At 39.2% G+C, this 14,311-nt stretch overlaps 1 protein-coding gene across 1 annotated transcript in view; it reads right to left on the bottom strand.

Moving 5' to 3' along the window:
• LOC121374697 (gamma-aminobutyric acid receptor subunit alpha-2-like) overlaps nucleotides 1-11,011 on the bottom strand; it is a 31,487-nt gene extending 20,476 nt beyond the window's left edge. Inside the window, exons 1-3 of the mRNA XM_041501802.1 lie at nucleotides 10,907-11,011; nucleotides 7,295-7,320; nucleotides 6,774-6,868 (exon numbers count right to left, since the gene is read on the bottom strand). Coding sequence (XP_041357736.1) covers nucleotides 6,774-6,868; nucleotides 7,295-7,320; nucleotides 10,907-11,011 — 226 coding nt within the window. The remainder of the gene's footprint in view (nucleotides 1-6,773; nucleotides 6,869-7,294; nucleotides 7,321-10,906) is intronic.
• Nucleotides 11,012-14,311: the final 3,300 nt, after the last annotated feature.

Here is a 14,311-nt window from a genome sequence, read left to right as displayed (position 1 = left end):
TATCAAAGACCGTGATATGTGCTGTTCTGCCTGTGGGGAAGTGGAAATAAAAGAGCACTTGCTGCTAATTGAAAAATGTAGTGGGCTTTCTCTGAAGACTGTCAGAATTACCGAAATTGTTTTACATCTAATAGCCGATGATTAATTAATCAATTTACTCTAGTGGTTTCGCTAAACAAAACAAACAAACAAACAAACAAACTTCAGTGGCCGTACACTAACTTTGAGTCGGAGCCGATATCTGGATTTGAAGCTAGTACCTATCAGCCGTAAGTCTAGTTACTTAACTACACAATGCCAATACAGTGACGTTGTGTCAAAGGCCGTGGTATGTGCTATCCTATCTGTGGGATGGTGCATATAGAAGATCCCTTGCTACTAATAAAAACATGTAGCTGATTTCCTATCTAATATGTCAAAATTACCAAATGTTTGACATCCAATAGCCGAGATTAATAAATCAATGTGCTCTAGTGGTGTCGTTAAAGAAAACAAACTTCTAATTCCAAAAGTTGCGCTAGAGTTATTTGCTTCAGTGGAAACTGAACTTTATGAGACTCGCCCGCAGCTCAAAGAAGGCCATGGATGTAAGAGTTGATTGTTTGTTCGGCAATATCCGAACAATATTTGAGGCCTTCAAGCAAATATCTTCCTGCTGTGATGGAGCGGAGTCTGGGGTCTGACCGGGTCACTGTGATACGCTTATATTGCTCCTGCCCAGACATGTCAGCCTTAACACCAGCTGACAGCCTCGTGTTTAATAAACAGTCCGTATTTCAGCCTTAAAGTCTGGCCCGTGCCCCGTGTCTCCGGTGTTGAATAACCAGATTAACATGTCTATTACACATATAAATGACACTTCACGTCGCGAGGGGAATAAATATTGATCACCGGGTCGCTTTGTTTTCTCGTGACAGCTAACAACTGGTGTAATAAGAGAACTGATTGATGTGACGGAACATTATTGCAGGTGATATGTGATCCAAATGTTTTGAGAGAGTTTGAAACGATAACCTGGCACCCCTCCAAACCGTGATCATTGCCCTTCTGTCTGACTGCTATAATATGATTGCTAATATCAAACTCTTCATCCATACCTTGTTTTGCTATGAAGTAATAATTTCATTGCATCCTGTATTAATTTTACAGACACTTGGAATTGTTTGGTGCAATACACTAGTTCTCTTCTAGCACATTATTTCTCGCTCCAGCCAGTTCACCACGACTGGTACACCAAAAGGTCGTGGTATGTGCTATCCTGTCTATGGGATGGTGCATATAAAAGATCCCTTGCTGCTACAGTGAAACGTCTCAAAACCGGAACCTCTGTAAAGCGGAATTCCCTCAAAACCGAATGATTTTCATGGTCCCTTTTTAAATATATGTACAGAAGAGAACCTCTCTAAACCGGATACCTCTTATAACCGAACTTTTTTTACTTGGTCCCGATGGTGTCCGTTCAAGAGGAGTTTAACTGTAATCGAAAAGAGTAGCCCATGAAGTGGCGACAGCGGGTTTCCGCTCTTAATATCTGTGTGGGCCTTAACCATATGTCCAACGCCATATAACCGTAAATAAAATGTGTTGAGTGCGTTTCCTTCCTTCCTTCTTGTAGCACATATGGACTGTCTGAAATATTCCAGTTTCTAATACAGCTGCGCTCTAGATATGACTATGCAGCCCGTACCAAACAAAACATGACTATACAATTGGAATTTAGACATGAATATATACAATTAGAGCTTGAGCTTGACCTTGAACCCTATACCACTAAGGTTTCAGGAATGTCCATGCCGGGTCCAGTCTCTGGCATAGCCAGTGACCCGATTCGGGACAGAATACAGTTAAAAACCAAACATGAATACTAGTATACAACTAGAATTCAGACATGAATATACAACTAGAATTCAGACATGAATATACAGCTGGGATTCAAACATGAATATACAGCTAGGATCAAAACATGAAATACAGATTGGACCCAAGCATAAACATACATTATAGGATCCAAAAATTAACGTATAGATATGATTCAAACATGAATATACAACAAAGATCCAAATAGGAATATACTGCTAATCCAAACAGGAAATTCACAGAGTTAAAGTTAAAGTTTGTTTTATTTAACGATACCACTAGAGCACATCGATTTATTAATAATCGGCTATTAGATGTCAAACATTTGGTAATTTTGAAATATAGTCTTAGAAAGGAAACCCGCTACATTTTTTTTTCCATAAATAGTAAGGATCTTTTATATGCACCATCCCACAGACAGGACAGTACATACCACGGCCTTTGATGTACCAGTCGTGGTGCACTGGCTGGGACGAGAAATAGCCCACTGGACCCACAGACAGGGATTGAAAAGCGTAGCCCATGAAGTGGCAACATCGGGTTTCCTCTCTCAATATCTGTGTGGTACTTAACCATATGTCTGACGCCATATAACCGTAAATAAAATGTACTGAGTGCGTCGTTAAATAAAACATTTCCTTCCTTCCTTCATACCTGATTTCAATACATTTACAATCTTGATAACTTATTTATGTGCGCTTATCCAGTTACGTTTCAAGGACGCTTTTCTGGACAATCACCTCAGTTATTTGAACTCAATGATAGGTTAAAGAACTCACAAGCGGCAAATGATATTTTATATGCAGACATGTGCCCGAGCACCATCGTCTTCTATCACATAAAATACATCTTAGGTTAGGCGCACAAATCAGTCTAGCCGACGACCGCGATTGCTCGCCCTCCTGAACATGGCCATGGTAACACATACCACGAACTTTGGTATACTAGTTGTACAGTTCATCTGTTAAGCGCTCCAGATAACTCTTAATTGAACGAACAGTAATATTACTCAACATGGACATCCAAATCTGGAGAACATTATAAAAATAGACTTGCTCACAGTCCAAGTGAAAGAGAGTGGCAAGTCTCTCCTCTCTCTCTCTCTGTCTCTGTATCTGTCTCTCTGTCTCTCTCGCTCCCTCCCTCTCTCTCGCTCCCCCCCCTCTCTCTCTCTCTCTCTCTCTCTCTCTCTCTCTCTCTCTCTCTCTCTCTCTCTCTCTCTCTCAACGTTACATCCCCCTCAAAAGCACCCCTCATCCTTCAACCCCGGAGTTCAATTTAATTATCAACACAAACAGAATTTGTATGCTACCGAATAACGCTATAAAAGGCAAAGTGTAATTAGTCGCTATTTAAATCGTATAGATGAAATGTCACCTGGACATGGGAGTCCACGCAATGCTGTTAGATCTACTGGTAGACCAGTAGAGCTAATTTTAATCAGATTGTTTTACCAATAGTAAGAAATAATTTATTTTGCTGCATGGTGCGATTCGTTGAAGCACCACGGAGTGCATATTATATCCATTCTTTTCGAGAAGCTCGTCATTGAAATAAAACTATTAAAAGGAACCCACACACTTTGATTAAGTTTGTATTATATTGCAAAAGTATATTTCTAAACTCACGCCTTTGAATGTTTATTTTACGTCAATCAGAACAGCAGGATTTCCGACCTCGTACTAAACAAGTGACCGGGTGACGTCAGTTATGCTGAAAACCGGCTAATAGCCGGTCGCGTGCTCATGACACAGTTTAAGGTACCATTTTCAAAGAAGTACCTATATTCATATTAATAGATTATTCGTATTCGTCACCTCATTCTCTCTCTCTCTCTCTCTCTCTCTCTCTCTCTCTCTCTCTCTCTCTCTCTCTCTCTCTCTCTCTCTCTCTCTCTCTCTCTCTCTCTCTCTCTCTCTCTCTCTCTCTCTCTCTCTCTCTCAACGTTACATCCCCCTCAAAAGCACCCCTCATCCTTCAACCCCGGAGTTCAATCTAATTATCAACACAAACATAGTTTGGTTTACAAGATCGATTATATACCGAAAGCATCTTGTAATTACTAGCTATTAATGGCAGTTATAAGTATTGCATTAAACAATCTCAGAGTTTAGAAAACATGTAATGCATGTCTCGATAATTGAACGCCCAAAGGATAGAATCTGCAAATATATTAGTTTTAGATTTAAAGAAAAAAGGAAAACAGGGGTAAAAAACCCAACAAGAAACAAGAAATGTTGGATATTACATTAGCAAATGATATTAAGTTGCAGTTTTAAAAGAATTTCTCTCTCTCTCTCTCTCTCTCTAAAATCTAAAATCAATGTGCTCTAGTGGCGTCGTTAAATAAAACAAACTTTACTTTACTCTCTCTCTCTCTCTCTCTCTCTCTCTCTCTCTCTCTCTCTCTCTCTCTCTCTCTCTCTCTCTCTCTCTCTCTCTCTCTCTCAAATATAGTTTTCAGATACTAGAATTGACGGTATTCATGTTGCATCGGTTATAGCCCTCCTGAGAAAAGAATTCAGTCTAACTAACAACACAAACATAGGATGATTTACAATATCGATTATAAAAACAGTGTATCTTGTAATGACCAGCTATTAATGTTAATTATAGCCTTTGGATTAAACGATCCAGGTTCCCAGAAAACATGTAAAGGACGAGCATGTCTGAAAAAGTATAGCTGAAAATTGAATGCCTCAAGGACATAATTTGCCAATATCTTAATATTAGATTTTAAAAAAGGAAAAAGATGTAAAATGAGTGTTCACAAACAGGAACTGCTGGATATTTAGCGATATACAACGTTTCATTATCCACGTTCTGGGTATTAAATGCCTATGCTTTTCTTTTTACGTGTACTATTTCTGGTTCTCCATATCCGGTGTGCGACGGATGGTAGCTCTGTGGTTAAGCGCTCGCCCGAGGTGTGATAGAGAGACCCGGTACACACGAAAACAAACACCATCCTCAACATATCTGCATCAATTTCATCATCTAAACTGGAGGAATAAATAGTTAACATTTTCCCACACAATCGATTATGGATTTTTATTATCGATCATTGGTAAAAGCCACACCGATCAATTTTCCATTATGATCGATCACTGGGATATCATTGGTAGGAATACGTTAGCCACGAGTAGACCAAGATGTAGTGTGACGGAACATGCTCTTAAATTTTGTTTTCGCCTGTGGCGATATTAACTGTTTTAGAGGGTCGTGTGCAGTCCCAATATGCACTTAAGCCCAGGTGGGCACCTTGTTACGTAATACCTCTGCGCGACGGTCGTCGAGCTGTACTTTCCAATACACACCCTGACGAGGTGCGCAGGCCATGTGGCCAGTAGTTACGTAATACCTCCGCTAGTTCGGTACGATCGGGGAACGATTTGGCGAACTGGGCGACAGTAAGTCTAGGCTTATAAGAAAAAAATACCGCTTGGTTACTGTGGAAATATACACATCATAAGATTCGGTTCCGCGTGCTGTCTCCGGACCAGTCTGGAATTTTATAATAAATAGCTAGGGTTTTAGAGATATCGGGGAGAAAACATAGGAAGGCTTCCAGGGGGAACGTTGTCCGTTTGGACTTGGTAATTATATATTTTCTGCTCTGTGTATAACCTTGATGTGATTGATGTGACTTTAAATATTTTAATACTGTATTATACCAATATTATTTAGACGGTGCTGCCGGTCATCTGACGCAGTAAACTGTAGGCTCACTGTTCTATATATATATAAAGCTTAACCAGTCATCCTAGAGGACCTAGGTAAACTGTAGGTTATTGTCTTTATTGTGATAGGTACAAGTATTAATTCTGTGTTACAAGGTTACTGAATGAGTAGTTAGGGTTAATTAAAAATTAACCAGTTAGGAATAGAGTTGTAATTCCTTTATTAATTAAGTTCCCCTGGCAGCGTTTCTCAATTATCACACGTTACTGAATGAGTAGTAAGGGTTAATTAAAAATTAACCAGTTAGGAATAGAGTTGTAATTCCTTTACTAATTAAGTTCCCCTGGAAGCGTTTCTCAATTATCACACGTGTGGATGTTGTGTCACGGTGAAGTGATTAGAATATTGTGTATAACCTAGAGATTAACTAATTAAGTGATCAGTTCTGGGTTGTTATTATTTGTTGTTGTTAATTAACTACCGCGGCAGTACATTTGTCTGCGTAGTAGTAATACAGATTCCAAAGTGTATAGTGTTTTTGTTGTGTTTTCTAGTGAACTAAACGTGCTATATTACATATACTTTATATAAGATCGTATCTCGGATCATACCTAGACGAGCCACACGCGGGTATAACCGCCCGATGCAGCGAAATCTAATAGATATACAGTTAGGAGAGATATTTGGATAATCGTGTTTCATTCAGTTACGGGTATTATAGGATCCCCGTGACATGTAGGCTAGTGTCAACGCGCTCACATGATGTGCGATCTGTCTGGGATTGGTCTCCGTCGGTGGGTCCATTGCGCTCTTTTTCGTTACAGCATGTGCACCACAAATGATATATCAAAGGTCGTGGTATGTGCTATCCTGAATGTGGGGTGATTCACATAAAAAAAGCTCTTGCTATAAATGGAAAAATATAACGGGTTTCCTCTCTAAGACTATATATCAAAATTACCAAATGTTTGACATCCAATAGTTGATGATTATTCTAGTGGTGTCGTTAAATAAAACAAACTTTTTTTTAGCCACGAGATAAGCGTACGAGACAGGGGGCAGAGGGCAATTACTCCCCATCCCCGTGCTGGAGCAAAATCTCAAATTCGGGCAAACGTCATAGAGATATTCGGGAAAAAATGCGGTTATTTTCGTTTAATTCTGGCAAAAACCAGTCTGCCACCTCCGCAAACCCCTACAAAAATGGGAGCCCGTGCAAGTAGTTTAGAACTTACTTCCAATCCCTGGCCGCACCTCCTTGCTGTATTTATCTAGCAGTTTGTTGAGGATGCTCGTAACCAGCTTGTTCACTTCGCCATCGGCCGCCAGCCTGAAAACATAGACAATACCTTGTGTAGGTAACATACACACGAGTCTGAAAACATAGACAACACCTCGTGTAGGTAACATACACTCGAGTCTGAAAACATAGACCCAACACCTTGTATGTAACATACACACGAGTCTGAAAACATACACAATACCTCGTGTAGGTAACATACACACGAGTCTGAAAACATAGACAATACCTCGTGTAGGTAACATACACATTAGTCTGAAAACATAGACAATACCTTGTGTAAGTAACATACACACGAGACTGAAAACATAGACACAACACCTCGTGTAGGTAACATACACTCGAGTCTGAAAACATAGACAATACATCGTGTAGGTAACATACACATTAGTCTGAAAACATAGACCCAACACCTTGTATGTAGCATACACACGAGTCTGAAAACATAGACAATACCTCGTGTAGGTAACATACACACGAGTCTGAAAACAAAGACAATACCTCGTGTAGGTAACATGCACACGAGTCTGAAAACATAGACAATACCTTGTGTAGGTAAACATACACACGAGACTGAAAACATAGACACAACACCTCGTGTAGGTAACATACACTCGAGTCTGAAAACATAGACAACACCTTGTAGGTAATATACACACTAGTCTGAAAACATAGACACAACACCTTGTAGGTAACATACACATGAGTCTGAAAATATAGACAATACCTCGTGTAGGTAACATACACGAGTCTGAAAACATAGACACAACACTTTGTATGTAACACACACGAGTCTGAAAACATAGACAGTACCTCGTGTAGGTAACATACACACGTCTTAAAACATAGACAATACCTCGTATAGGCAGCATACACACGAGTTTAAAAACATAGACAATGGACAATGTTTGATATGAAGTTATATTACCGTCAAATATGGAATAAACGGTTTTCAGATTGGCCAACTGGCAAAAGCCTATATTAAGGTCTCTGTCTACAGTTTACAAATGAACATGTTTCAAACATCATTCTAAAAATACAAATATTCTGTATCATTCAAAGTGTTTCAGTAATGTTAAGTGAAGCATTGCCTCGGTGATCGTTTATTTACTTCAATTAGGTGTTACATGCCCTAAAAACCTACATCCATCAAACTGCTATAAAAAAAACATGCTTTTAGCTAATTCGAGGATAAAAAAATAACACGATCGCACCAAATTAACCAAACTCTCATCACACAAAATGAAGCAGATTTTTTATTTTATTTTCATGCAAGCATGGCGACTTATTTCCACGAAGACTGTGGCGGAATGACTTTCCTTCGCCAGTAAATCCTCATAATGTATGATCTCTCTCACTCCGGTCATCACCCGAGTCATCGATTATCGCTAAACAGTTGGCTCCGGGAGATATACTGGGCGTAGTAAAACAAAACTTTATAGACGGCCGGACACCAATGTGATTGTTATAGGTGAGTTAGGACTGGGACTGGGTAATCATATTAAAATATTCAAGTCACTGCACGGCGATCTAAGTGAATATATGGTTGGAAGTCAGCATGATTGACTTTACCTGCTGCCAACGGAATATGGGAATATGATTATGTGTTTGTCCTTCCACAGGCAAGGTTAAGAAATGATAATACACTAAAGAAGAAACGGCATGCAGTGCTGGGATGGAACAGTATACAGAATCTTCATAGCGAAACCACAGTATTTTGAAAAGATAATACTAATTAATTTTACAGCACCAATGTTTGAGAGGAGAGCATTTGTTTTACTTTGGTTTCTTCTTATCAAGTCAGTTTTTAAAAGAAGTTACCAGGTATTTTTTTGTTTTAGACAATTCCATCACAAGTAATGATATAAAGACACTGTAAATTCAGAGAATAAAAACAGAGAACAAAAGAAAAATGGCCTTAATATAGGATTGGAATTAAAAATATGTATCAAGGTTGTGTTTTTGTGTGTGTGTTTTTTTTTTTTTGGGGGGGGGGGGGGGGGGGGGGGGTGTGTTTGGTTTGTTTTTTTGCCATAGGAAATTATGGTATAAATGCAATCCATGCTCACAAACATTTAAATCTCGCCGATTTCCTTATAGATTTCTATGGAAATCAAATTTCAGCTAGTTTGTGAAATAATAATAATAATAATAATAATAATAATAATAATAATATGGCTGATCACATCTATACAATGCAGTTAAGACAGTGCACACAAAGAAATATTTCCTTTCCACAAACACTAGATAAAGTGTTATTGCCTCCGAGATGAAGTTTTTACCAAATGACGGACAGAATGAATGAATGAATGTTTAACGACACCCCAGCACGAAAAATACATCGGCTATTGGGTGTCAAACTATGGTAATGCAAATAAATAAAGTGATGATCAACATCAATATAAAAATTCAAGACTTAAACAAAAACAGTGTAAAGAACTGTGCAAAAACACAAATATCACAGAATTTTACGGATACTGAATTTTACTAAAAACTTCAATTTTGTGCTGTATTGGCCATTCTCAAAGAGAATGTTACACCCCTGCACCACGATGAGGTTACAGCACACGCAGGGGCAAATGACAGACAGATGACAGTGAATCCCAAAGATTGAATAATACGTTAATCCCAGCTCGTTTGTGAAATAATAATAATAATAATAATAATAATAATAATATGGCGGATCACATCTACACAATGCAGTTAAGACAGTGATGGCCAAATATTGAATAATACGTTATTCCCAGCTCGTTTGTGAAATAATAATAATAATATGGCGGATCACATCTACACAATGCAGTTAAGACAGTACACACAAAGAAATATTTCCTTTCCACAAACACTAGATAAAGTGTTATTGCCTCCGAGATGAAGTTTTCACCAAATGACGGACTAGCTGACAAATTAACCACGTTATCAGTGGCGTAAGGCAGGGCGCGCGAGCATATAAATCATCTCCCAGCCTTTTGTTGCTCCAATGATATATCAGTTTTATTGATTGGCATTCATACAAGAAAAACACCGACGGTGCTTTACAATTCGGTTTGTTTGTAAACAATTAACCGAAGTATCAACCTTTGACCACCGCTCAGTATCCGGGATAACGTAGCTGGCCAATAGAGTGTACGTTTATAATTATTGTAATTTGTCATATCCACAGTCTTAAAGTAAACATTGGCATGCCAGAATTTTGTATTGGTGGGGAGGGGAGGGTATAGCAGCTACAGTGGGTGGGTACCCATACTGTCTATGAGTCGTGTTATTGGGGGGGGGGGGGGGGAAGGGGGGGGGCGGGGGCGGAAGAGGAGCTCTTGGGGGCATGGCCCTCCTGGTTACGCTAGTGAAAGTAAATAGGTATTTATGTAGAGATATACAGACACACACGCAGACTCGTTAATCTGTTCGATGAGACATTGTTCACGATACTAAATATACGTTGTACTTTTATTGGGTTGAACAAAAAATACTTGAGAACTACTTTATACATATATTACCTAACAAAATAGTGTAGTGTTTAAATCCTAACAGTAGAACTGTGTGTCATCAGCAATACTTTATGCGTAGGGTTTTGAGAACTCTGTAAAATTTCAAAGTAAAACAAAACCTACAAAATTTAAATGTAACTCTTGTAATACGAGTTAGAACGATACACTGGGAAATGAGTTAGAGAGATACACTGGTCTTTATGTTAACGTGGTGGTGTGCAGTCATCAGATCAAGTGGGCCCAATGGGCTATTTTTCGTTCCAGCCAGTGTACTACGACTGGTATATCAAAGGCCGTGGTATATACTACCCTATCTGTGGGATGGTGCATATAAAAGATCCCTTGCTGCTAATCGAAAAGAGTAGCCCATGAAGTAGCGACAGCGGGTTTTCTCTCTCAATATCTGTGTGGTCCTTAACCATTTGTCTGACGCCAAATAACCGCAAATAAAATGTGTTGAGTGCGTCGTTAAATAAAACAATTCTTGATGAGATCAAAGGCAGTGTTTCAATGTGCATTTGTTTCGAAATGTATAAATAGCGAGACACATTTATTTACGTTCGCAATGGAGAAATTCAGTTACAAAGTCATGCTGTATAGATAATAGAAGGTCAGCGTGATCACCGGTGTGGTGTAATGGCATCTGTTTGACAGCTAACGTATTTACGAAGCCTCGTCCGGCTACCATTTTTACCAAGACAACTAATCGAAGTGCATCTCTCGTGGAAAATGGCAAAGAAAGCTGCGAAATATTGGGCAAGTTAATCAAACATTACCTTGAGTGGGAAAATGACAAGCGCCGCGGACCCCCGTTACGACCATTGATCTCTGTTTGGAGAAGACTCACTGATTGCCGTTATACATGGGATGTAATGTACAGCGTGCTTACTCCTGTCATATATTCGTCCGTTTCTCTCGTTTACAGAGTTCTGAAGAAACATGTCATTCAGTCAGTGAACTTTGCCAATCATTGGAAATTATGGTACTAAAGATTAAAGTAACATACTCTAGTTTTTAAACACTACGACGTATTTTTTTTTTTACTAGTAGAGCTGTTTCTGATAATTGAAATTAGACAATACTTATATTGTATTGTTTAGAGTATCCATTTCCGTACATCCGCAGTGTTTCTGGTCATCCTGGTGTTTGTAATATCAAGAAATAAATGTTTTAAGGTACCGTAGGTAGGTAACTAATTTAACGTACTCATATACCTCATAATTCTAAAAAGGCACGGACCTCTGAGAAGTGACAGCTATGGAAGGAAATGGCTTATTTAGCGACGCACTCAACACATTTTATTTACAGTTATCTTGCGTCGATTAAGGACTACACAAATATTGAGGGAGGAAACCCGCTGTCGCCACTCCATGGGCTACTCTTTTCGATAAGCAGCAAGGGATCTTTGATATGCACCATCCCATAGACAGGATAGCACATACCACGGCCTTTGATGTACCAGTCATGGTGCACTGGTTGGAGCGAGAAATAGCCCAATGGGCCCACTGGCGGGGATCGATCCCAAGCCGACCGCACATCACGCGAGCGCTTTACCACTGGGCTACGTCTCGCCCCTTGACAGTTATGGTGACGAGGTCTTGTTTATTTTAGAGGATATTTCCCAGTTCCAATATCACAGACCTCTATAGTTTTATTCTACTTAAACTTTATCAAAATGTGTTACAGTTTGTAGGTTAACGAAACCTATTGCCCATTTTTACGGATTGAAACTAAGGTCTGCGACTTTAAAAAACGAAGATCTACCCATGGTCCCCTACCCCCCCCCCCCCCCCCCCCCCCCCAAAAAACCCACCCCCCCCCCCCCCAAAAAAAAAAACACACACACACACCAGATTATAAATGTTATCTTCTTAATGTAAATACAAAAGACTACACCATCTGAAATGCAGCAAAGGATTATTGATATATGTATTCTCATAGGTCAAGACAATACACACTATGGGGTTTGAACCAGTCACGGGACACAGGTTGAGTCCTGTTCAGGAGGGCGAGCGATAGTGGTCGATCACTAGACTTGTTTTTGCGTCTAACGTTAGGTAAATGCGATATGTTCAAGGACAATGGTACTAATGAGACAAAAAAAAGCTAACGTTCGGCTTCCTGAACACGACTCAGAGTGCATTGAAGGTACTTGATTCCACGACCCATGTCACCTCAGGCGTGCACTCTATCTTAATCCTACATCCCGATCGTTTTGGCACAAATGGCGCAAACTATACAGCAGCATAGTATTCTATGCCTCATGCTATTATGAAAGTTAAACCTACATCCTTTGAGTTAGTTAACAGGCGCGGATCTAGGATTTTTTAATAGTGGGGGCCCAGGTCCTTGACAGATGGGATAGGTTTGCATTTTTGGTGTATTCTGTAATATATATAGTTTAACAAAAAATGGGGGGGGGGGGGGGGGTCCCTTGGACCCCCGCCTGAATCCGCGCCTGGTTAAAACTGATATAGATGAAACACTGGTTGGAAGTCTGCGAGCAGGAAACTGGACTCCACAGTTAGCATGGAAACAGCTCTTCAATCACCAACTGACGGCACTAAAAAATGACATGTATCTCTAACAGGAAACTCAGTTAACCTTCCATAAGAAGCTGGTCCAATTAAAACGCTTTTAGTTTGCGATTGCAAAACCATGAAGCAATTGCGGATAATAAATACAAGTTTAGCCATGAACATAGTTTATAACATTGTCGATCTTCTTATAGTTTCCCAGATTCGACGATGATGCGTTTTTTCGACATTATATATTTTCTTTTACGGTGAATGGCGCGCCTATTATCTCAAGAGCACTGTGCATCAGCATGGGTTCCATGTCCAGGATAAAGTTCGATACTGAATTTACGTAGTTTACATTACAACCGAGTAGTATTGATTTTGTTTTCCCCCTAGCATCGTTGATTGGTTAATTCTAATAAGTACCTCATGAAATAGGTTTCCTAATGGTAAAATAATAACAGCGCCAAACCAAACCTTCCAATAAACACCCTCCCCCAAACAAAAAAACCCAACAAACTTATTTCACTCGGGACAATAATCGTGAAATAAGTCAAATAAGTTTTCTTTCTCACTTGGTAAAACTTGCGACAAAGAAAACTATTTCACATGGAACTTAAACTTGATAATACTTGTAGCTCGTTTAATATCCTATATATAAGATATAGTCGTTCGCCAGTAGTTGACCATGTTCATAAATCAAGGCTAATATTCGTTCCTCGTATTCAGCCTTGATACATGTAGTCAAGATTACTAATATCCACTACTAGCGCCCTCTATTGGAAGAAAATTTGTAACACCGATTATGTCCCTTACACGATGACATCGCTGACCAATCACAGCATCAGTAACATGTGACAATCTTGAAAGCAATATCAAAAATTAACCGCCGAAACCTTTTTTTTAACATATCGTGACAAACACGACACATTTCCACGGACGCTGACGCTGCCATCTTTGTTTACAATAACAAGGCAATCTATAAGGAGCGTTGCGATTCGTTGCAATCAGATCTCATCGCATCCAATGAGATTTAAGCATTTTGTGGCACGATTTCTTGACGACATGTATCAAGGCTGAATACGAGGAACGAATATTAGCCTTGATTTATGAAGATGGTAGTTGACAGATATGCATGCATATCTATTACGCTGTCGTGTCACCTAGTTACTAAACCAATTTACAACCTCCGGTGTACCATGTGTGGCTTCATCATGCAATCACCATATATATTGGCAAAACATCTTAGATATGACGATTCCATGTATTTCTATATTTTCGGTTACTGACCAAAAATATAGCTTTCTAGGATGGAATTATTTTTAGTCAAGTTAAATGACCAGCAACGGAATGTTAACGCTGGACCCTACAACGTAAACAAACGATGCGATGGTAAAATATAATAATAAATAAATAGCTTTAATAATAATAAAAACTATATTCAGTATTATAAAATATATTGTTTAAAT

This window comes from Gigantopelta aegis, chromosome 6 (assembly GCF_016097555.1).
Source record: "Gigantopelta aegis isolate Gae_Host chromosome 6, Gae_host_genome, whole genome shotgun sequence".
Classification (NCBI taxonomy): domain Eukaryota; kingdom Metazoa; phylum Mollusca; class Gastropoda; order Neomphalida; family Peltospiridae; genus Gigantopelta; species Gigantopelta aegis.
This window is presented reverse-complemented; position numbering and strand designations above follow the sequence as displayed.